Consider the following 8,858-nt stretch of genomic DNA (forward strand, 5'->3'; position numbering starts at 1 on the left):
TAAGACGAATATTAAGGAGGTAGGAAAAAAAAAAAAAAAAAAAGCATATCGTTCACAGTTTGGTCGCCTCCATCCATAAGATCTGCAGATCAGTCGAAAGCTTCGTCCTGGACACAGAAATAAGATCAGAGATCATTTTCAAAATTAAGCACACGAAAAGAAAACAGTAAAAACATTTGGATATAATATCTGTAACAGAAACATATGTATGGAGGACCAATCCTGCCATAATTTAAAATACATAAAGAAATAAACGAAGGACTTAATCATATAAAACTGCTTGAAAAAGTAGCTAATATTATTACATAAAAATTAAAAACAATCCACTGGACTTGGTTTCCAAGATTTGAAGATGTTTCGCTTCCCCTCCAGGAAGCTTTCTCAGTTCAAATGTCATGACATTTAAATTGATTCGTAGATTGTTTTTAAACTTTTATGTAATGACTATGACCTGGATGACTGAGAATCTTCATCAGCATAGCTAATAATATACATTTATGTGTCATTAAAGGCACCATGTGTCTGCTAATATTAATCAATGATACAATAATAAGTTAATTTACTATAAAAATCAGTAGGCAATATGATGTCATATCGTCTGCTGATCTAATACAATAATCTATATCATAACTTATACATTTAAATTAAAGCATTATTCTTATTGGAAAATATTAAAAGAACAACAGGTCATATTGTGGCGCTTTAATCTTGGTGAATTGAAAAGATGGCGATGGTGTCGATATTTTCATAGTTTTTATAGTTAATTAATCGCTTTATCAGAACTGATGGATGAATTATTACACCTTCACATTTTAGACATTTTAACAGTGTCACCAGCTTAGATGGTCTGTCCTCTGATTGGCTCCCGCTGTCAGTGGGCGTTACCCTCACTGTTCTACCAGAACTGACCCAGAAACATTTTCCAGACTGAAATCCCTCTGATCGCCGTCTGCTGCATAGAACAGCTCAGGACAATCCAAGCGGATCAGAACCACCCCTCTCACCCAGCCTCCATGCTGCTGGATCCAGCCAGCATGGTTCTGTTCGATGTATTGGGCTCCAAAGTGCAGTACTGTTCTACGCTGGACCACGTGGACCGCTGACAGTCTGCTGGTCACTTCAAAGGCCCAGGCAATCCTCTGCTGCTGGACTGGGCCGTCAGAGCCCGGGCCCGGTACCGATGGCACCAGCAGGTTCTGCACAGTGGAGGTCAGCTTCTCGAACATAGTGTAGTTCAGGTTCTGAAGCTGCTGCTGCAGCGCAGGGTTCTGTTTGAGCTGAGTGGAAATAGAAACTGTGATTATCAGACAGTTTGGACCCGTGGTTTGGTTCTGGATCTGGAACAGAACACACCTTCGCTTCAATGTCATCTCCAAATGTTATCAAGAGCTGGACCAGTCTCTGGATGATCTCTGCAGAAACACAGAACTGATCAGAAACCTCCCACATCCAAACAAACCCAGACACAAGGACAGAACCATGGAACCGTTTCTGGAACCTAATCGGTTCTGAAAGATTCTCCTATCAGAGGAGAGATTTTATTTATTTATATATTTAACCAGGGAAAAAAAATCCCATTGAGATTAAAACCCTCTTTTTTCAAGGGAGTCCTGGCCAAGAGGCAGCAAAGTTACATATTAAAAGAAAATACATTAAATTAAATGACAGGTACATAAAAAAAACATCAAGTAAAACAATTACAGGTCATTGAGGCTGCTTCAAATTCTTTCTTGTTTAACTTAATAGCATTTAATGATAAAAACTCAGTCTCCCCATCATGTCCTCTTAACCTTGATGTTCAGTAATCATTTAGATCCGAGCAAATGATCCATTCTCCTGAGAAATCCTGGTTCTGGGTGTTTTGAAGGCATCTTAAAGGTCACTTCATGATGCTTCAAAGGAAACTACAGCAGAGGCGTAGCCAGAAAATCTTTATAAGGGTGCCCAGGTAATAACCAGTGACCACTGAGGGGTGGATAGGCACCAGAACCTCTGGGTCAATCTACGCTGTTCCAACAGGACAATTAATGAGTAAAACATCCATATTTTCTAAATAATGACAAACTATACTTTCCTACAGCCTTAAAGTAGCCTGACGTAGTCCGACTCAATTCTAGCCAGAATGAGTCTGATGCTGCTCCATAGAGCTGTGATTATGGGGCGTGTTTTGAACGAACCAGGAAAAAAAATGCCTCTGCACTCAATTGGATAGACCTACAACCAATAAGAGCAACGGAGTGCGTGACGTATGTTAAGCGAGGCATAGTTGTTGTCAACAAAAATCAAAGCGTGCAGTTGCACGCCTATAATAAGAAGATGAGACTTGATCGCGTTTCTCTGTTCCTCTTTTAAAATTAATTTGCTGTCGATATCTTCTAGAACAGACCTAATAGCAGAATCTACTCACCTCAACTCTCCAGCGGCAGCCATTATTGTTGTCACCCAAGCGCGCTTTGGTCACGTGGTTGATAACGTTACTCTTGATCATCTGTCCATCATCGTATAAAGCCCGCCCTGACAATTTGATTGGATCGCCTGACAGTGGGCTTTAATACTCGCGCTACTATGGAGCAGAGCCAGACCGAACTTCCCGACCTCAAACCTTGTGGGCGGGACTAAGTTCGGACTGGCACCCAGGCTAGCCTTAAAGGAATAGTAGACCCAAAACATGATTAGCCTTCATTTTCTACTCACCCCCATGCTGAACAACACTCTGGAGTACTTTTTTGATATCTCAAATGCATCTGGAGATCTGGGAGGCTTCTTGCTGTCTGCTGACATTCAAATAATGGAGGTCTATGGCGCCCGAGGCAGAAAGGTCATAAAAGTCCACAAAAAACGTGTCAATATTCCTCCATACTGCTCGTCCAATGTATTCCAAGTGTCCTGAGTGGGTAGCGTCCAGAATTTACTCGAAACGAAGTCATTTAGAATGTTTTTAGAGCATACAGTAGTGTATAGGATTTCCTAAAAGCGCGTTCACGAGTCTACGGAAGCCGGCAGACCAAAACAGATGAAAGTGCGCATTCAGCGTCTGCTCTGCCGATAATGCAAGCGTAGAAGAAGAAATGTGCTGTTTACCTGTGCAAAGAAAGAAACAACGAAAGAAAAATGTCTGAGGACTTCAGTGTCGAGGAAGAGCATGAGTTCTTTGCCGAGCTGAATGCGAACTTTCGTCTGGTTTGGTCTGCCGCGGTTTCCGTAGACTCGTGAACGCGCTTTTAGGAAATCCTATACACTACTGTTTATGCTCTAAAAACATTCTAAATGACTTCGTTTCGAGTAAATTCTGGATGCTACCCACTCAGGACACTTGGAATACATTGGACGAGCAGTATGGAGGAATATTGACACGTTTTTTGTGGACTTTTATGGACCTTTCTGCCTCGGGCGCCATAGACCTCCATTATTTGAATGTCAGCAGACAGCAAGAAGCCTCCCAGATCTCCAGATGCATTTGAGATATCAAAAAAGTACTCCAGAGTGTTGTTCAGCATGGGGGTGAGTAGAAAATGAAGGCTAATCATGTTTTGGGTGTACTATTCCTTTAATTTCCTATAGCCAAACAGAAGCATACATGTAAACATCCATGCTTTCTACAGCTTTCTAGATAAAAGGTATAGTGGATAAAGTTCTTTCAGGTTTGAGTTCTGGGGTGAACATCTTTTCCATTGTCATTACCTACTTTTATCAATTATCATACTGCATAAAATTTATATTTACAAGTACTATTATCTACATAAAATAGTTTTTATTAAAATAGTTATTTATCTATGATTTCACTTAAGACTCCTAAATGAATGCAGAGACACATAATTTTCTCTTTACACCAAAAACACTAAATGTAGTTCTGAAAAGAGCATGAATTCTGTACTTATCATCTTTAATGTTAGTATATTGATGTGCATAATTATCCACAGTGTTTTTGTTATCAAGTAATTAAGAATATATGATTAAAAAAAAAATAGGAAGTAATATATGAAGAATTTTAATGTTTTAAATATTCCACTTGATTATTAGAGAGAATAAAATGGTAGGGGTGGCCATGGCTACCCTTAGCCAATCATTGGCCCCCCCTGGCCCCCCTTCTAGCTTCGCCCTTGAACTACAGAACACTGAACTGGTTGATGATCTTCTGAAGGAGGTTAACGGTTCAGACTTGGTTCTGTGATCTAAACTTTTGATGAAGCTCTTTCTATCTCCAAACCTCTGATCCATCTGCTGATGGCGGAACCTCCAGATGTTTCTGTAGATACTCTGAACTCTCAGAATGTTTTTTTTTTTTTTTTATCCTTGTCCAATTCTGTTTCCAGAACCTGACGATTGAGGATAAAACCCAGAAGAATAATGAACAGAACCAGCTGCTGAGGAACAGAAGGTAGTTCAATGGATCTCACCGTCTTGCGTCTGCAGGTTCTGCTCAGCGATCGTCGGCGAATCTGCGATGTGCGCCGAATCCACGATTGTCGCCAACAGTGTCGGGACCTCTGTGGAAAAATCAGAGGAGTTGTTAGATATTGTTTCCATGGAGACATTCAGCTACCTGCTTCACCGTGAGACAGACATCTGGAACATTCAAGTTAAACGCTGCTGCATGAACAAGAAGACCAAGTGTATTTTTTTTAAATGGGTCCCACCTTTTTTCAGAGATCCAGATTGATAAAAGGAGTCAGACTCTAACAGATCATGGGATAACTGTCGATAACCCCCTTGTTGTTTATAAGTGACCTTTGGCCTGGGACCGCAGGACCTCAGTTTGCAATACTCCTCCAGCAGCTGTAACACATTGCTGTCTTCCTCCATGTTCACCTGAAGGAAAAGAAGAAGATGACAGTTCACAGTAAACCTGTTCTGGGTCCTCATGGTCCTGATCTCATACTTCACCTCTTCCTGTTTTCCTGCTCTAAACTCATTTGCTTTTAATTCTATTTTTACACTGAATCAGATAAATCCTCTGGTTGTATTAGTTTCATTTTTATATTCTGTAACCGACAGAGATTGTTCTGGAACTTTGAATCTTCAGAGCAATAAGCTGATCTATCAGGCTGTTTGACTTCAGTGGCAGATTTCCTCTGAAAAGTCATTTTGCAGCAGCTGGAATCAGGTTTGCAGACCCGTCATTTATCCCGGATGTTCCAAACAACCAACAGAAAAGACTCCATCTTTTATAAAAAAAAGAAACTATGAACGGTTAGTAATTATTTCAGAAACATCCGCTATTAGTATGAAATTAAGTTCCTGTTACTTCATAGTTTCACTTTTCGCAGAAGCAGCAAACAGTAACGAGACTTCTGCACGCGCATAATTGCAGCGCGGGGCGCGCGTGCGTGTACAATAAAACACCCATACCTTTGACCCGAAGGTGTCCGAAGCTGTTCCGAGCCAAAACCAGAACCAGAACCAGAACCAGAACCAGAACTCACCTTGAAGCTGCAGTGAGCAGCCAGATGACCGTCTTCCTGAATCTCCTGCCGCTGGGGGGCGCTGCTTCACAGAAAACAAGTTCTAACAGGTAACTGTTCATTCCTGCTTCTCCAAACACCACGAAAGAAGGTGAAATAAATATATTTTTTTTATAATAATTTATACATTTTAAATGTTTTTAAGAAAAAAAGAATAAAACTTGATAATTTAAAGGATAATTTCTCCTTATGTTAACAGATGCTTTAATCATAATAATGTTTGTTATATTAACCAACTATTAATCTAAATGTTTATTCAGTTACTCTAACATAGCTTTGAGCTTTCCTGCAGAAGTGCATTCTGGGAGCTGTAGTTCTCCCTCTGTGACAGCCACTACAGAGATGATCCCCCTCTTCTCCCATGAGGGTCTGATGGCTCTTCAGATATTTTCCATTTTACTTTCCCAGTTGATTAGACAAAGTTGGAGCTCTGACTTCACCCAGATGTGCAGGTGGGATCCAAACCTCCCTCCATTCATCCTCTGCCTGCCAGACAGCCTGGCTACACTGTAAGCTGCAGAAGCAAAGATTGTTTTGCAGTCATTGATACTACCTCCACCCCTCTGCTGTGTCAGCAGCCCATAAACAAGCGCTCCCTGGCCATTGTGTTGTTGAACTTTGGTTCCCTTCATTTGGTTCCTGTTTTATCTGTAGAACTTCCTCATTTGAGCACAAACATGTTCTGAATTCTTGATGTCAGGACAATCAGTGTGAGCTTTTCAGTGTCTAGCAGACCTGTTTGATCCTAGAACCCAGTTTAATGAGAGGTACCCTGACATTTCTTAGCACCGGATCTGACCTCTGGTTTTCTCAGCTCAAGGATCAGCTGCAAAGACCCCATGGCAGAACCAGGGAGGGGCTCTGATGACCCGAATGACAGTGATCCGACTGCAGGTACTGATGTTTTTGCTTCATGTTGTGTTTGCTGTAAAATGGGGAGTTTAGCTTCAGGTCTCATTAAATCAAAGCTCTGTAGGGATCAGATGAATCTGGATGACATATCAAGATTTCTGAAGAAGATCCAGACTTCCCTAATCAAGTAATGAAAGAATGGTTCATCCGGAAGGTCCCTTAATGTTCTTCACCATGATGACCAAATGGATCTCTATCTGTAATCTAGAAGTTCATCTTAAAAAGGGTTCTGTTCGTTTATCAGGAGGAGATAAAAACACTTTAAGGGAAGTTGTTAGGATTGTTATTGGCCTGGCTTCACAGGCACAATGTTTTGATCACCTTTATGATGATCTGGAGCTTTCTAATGAGTTAAGCCACATTTTTTATTGTTTTGTCGAAAATCTGCATTTCTTTCTTTAATCAAACAAAGATCTGCGGTCATGAAGAATAGTTTAAAGTGGAGGTCTTCAACATGGGGTCCGTGACCCACAGGGGCTCAACGAGGGTACTGCATGGGGATTGCGAAAGTTTTGGTTGTTTAGACTTTTTTTTATATTCCCCCCTGCATATTTTTCCACTAATTTAAATGTTTTTAAATCCACATTAAGATGAATTCAACACACTAGTAAACAGATAAATGGAGGCAGAAGATGTCTTTCAGTCATCAATGCTCACATTCAGCGACACACAGGAGCTCTTTCAAGCTGGGCACCGTTTCATTCACAACACCTGTCCCATCAACCAGGAATCAGAATCAGGGATACTTTAATAATCCCAGGGAGGAATTACTTTTGTTACATTACTCCATCTGTAAAAAGTAATAGTAAAACACAATTTCATACAATATGTATAATTAGGGGGTCCCCGCTCCATCTCGCCATCAGTTTGGGGTTCCTTGGCCTGGAAAACGTTGAAGATCCCTGCCCTAAACTTTCTGACTGTTGTTCCCACACATTTAAATGGGCAAATGGGCTTAATCTTTTCTGACTGTTGGGGTAAGATGATTGGGTTCTGTCTCTTTCTGTGTTAGGTGGAATGCCCAGTTGTTCCAGTTTAACCACTAGGGAGCTCCAGCAGAACTGGAAGCAGGCAAAGCAAAGAGAGCGTCCAGTTCGGCTTTTGTTTGAGATCCCATCGAGTCGAGTTGTGGAGCAGCCGCTGGACAAACACGTGGTGAGAAAACCAGTAGAAACACAGAGGAGTCCAGGCAGGAGGGTCCAAGGGGACAATCGGAGGCAGAATAAGGGAGTCGGCTGCGACTGAGAATAAAAACTCATCAGGAGAAAAAAAACCCCACAGCATATGAAGCTCAGGAGGAACCTGCTGTCTGAATCTCTGAATAATGCTGGATGTGTCCTTCTCTGTTTCCAGGTGTTTCAGATCGTGGTGATTCGCTCTGGCAGCTTCGATTCCCGCCGCGTTTCCGTAGAGCGCCGCTACAGTGACTTCCTCCGGCTTCACCATAAACTGTTGCAGGAGTTCGATGAAGAGCTGGAGGATGTTTCTCTGCCCCGGAAAATTCTGACGAGGAACTTCAACCCGGAGAAAATTTCGCAGCGGCGGCTAGCCTTGCAGGACTACTTGGCCAAGCTGTTCTCCACCCGCTGTGTCAGACACTCGGCTCTCTTCTCGGAGTTCTTCACCGAACAGGAGCAGAAGCAGGCCCACGTGCTGCTCCGAGCAGGGCAGTTCAAGGCCGCTCTGGAGCTGCTGCTGACGGTGCTGGAAATCCAGGAGAAGCTGCTGCCGTGGCAGAACTCCACCCTGACCGTCCCCACCCTGTCAGCCGTCGCTGTGTGTTACCGCGACCTGGATGAGCCGGAGCAGGCGTTCTCAACCGCTCAGAGAGCGCTCCCTCCAGTGAGGCGATATGGACTGAAGCACTACAGAGCGGCGCTGCTGGAGCTGCTGGTGGACCTGGGCTACCAGCTGGGACGTCCCGTGGCTCAGCTGCAGGACGAGCTGACGGCCCTCAGAAATGGGGAGAGAGGAGAGGTGTCCTTCCAATCTTTGAAAGAGGTGGTGATCCACAAGTTCATCTGAGGGGAACCCAGACTGACCTGGGAACCTGGAACAGTTAGAAAACCATGAGGATTTTAAACCAACTTAGATCAACCATCTTCTACTGCTTCTCTATCGGGTCGAAAGGTCACCAGTATATCCCAGAGACACACACCTAACGCCAGAGTCATCAACTAACATAACAGTCACGTTGTTGGACTGTGGAAGGATGTCAGACTCCACTCCATGAGGATCAAGAGTCGAACCCAGGACCTTCTTTCTGCAACGTAACACTGCTACAAACTGCATCACCGTGCCGCTCATCAAATGAGGGCCTTAGATAGAAGGAACATAAGTATCACTTGAAAAACCTAACAGCAATATGTTTGAATTACCTCTGAAATCATTTCAATCAGTTTATTTCTATAGCGCCAATCCACAACACATTTCATCTCAAGGCACTTTCCAGTTCACCAGATCAAACAGTCAGATTGATTCAAA

At 42.7% G+C, this 8,858-nt stretch overlaps 2 protein-coding genes across 2 annotated transcripts; one reads left to right on the plus strand and one right to left on the minus strand.

The window, feature by feature from the left end:
• LOC107099800 (apoptosis facilitator Bcl-2-like protein 14) lies at positions 1-4,813 on the minus strand. Its single transcript, XM_015398067.1, has 5 exons — positions 4,638-4,813; positions 4,398-4,487; positions 1,354-1,412; positions 1,005-1,277; positions 1-107 (listed from the first exon to the last, which is right to left on the minus strand). Exons 1-5 carry the CDS (start codon positions 4,801-4,803, stop codon positions 90-92), a joined length of 606 nt encoding a protein of 201 aa, XP_015253553.1. The 5' UTR covers positions 4,804-4,813; the 3' UTR covers positions 1-89.
• Positions 4,814-5,327: 514 nt separating this feature from the next.
• snx20 (sorting nexin 20) lies at positions 5,328-8,852 on the plus strand. Its single transcript, XM_015398066.1, has 4 exons — positions 5,328-5,512; positions 6,277-6,356; positions 7,387-7,529; positions 7,728-8,852. Exons 1-4 carry the CDS (start codon positions 5,448-5,450, stop codon positions 8,397-8,399), a joined length of 960 nt encoding a protein of 319 aa, XP_015253552.1. The 5' UTR covers positions 5,328-5,447; the 3' UTR covers positions 8,400-8,852.
• Positions 8,853-8,858: the final 6 nt, after the last annotated feature.

This window comes from Cyprinodon variegatus, unplaced genomic scaffold (assembly GCF_000732505.1).
Source record: "Cyprinodon variegatus isolate N-32 unplaced genomic scaffold, C_variegatus-1.0 Scaffold910, whole genome shotgun sequence".
Classification (NCBI taxonomy): domain Eukaryota; kingdom Metazoa; phylum Chordata; class Actinopteri; order Cyprinodontiformes; family Cyprinodontidae; genus Cyprinodon; species Cyprinodon variegatus.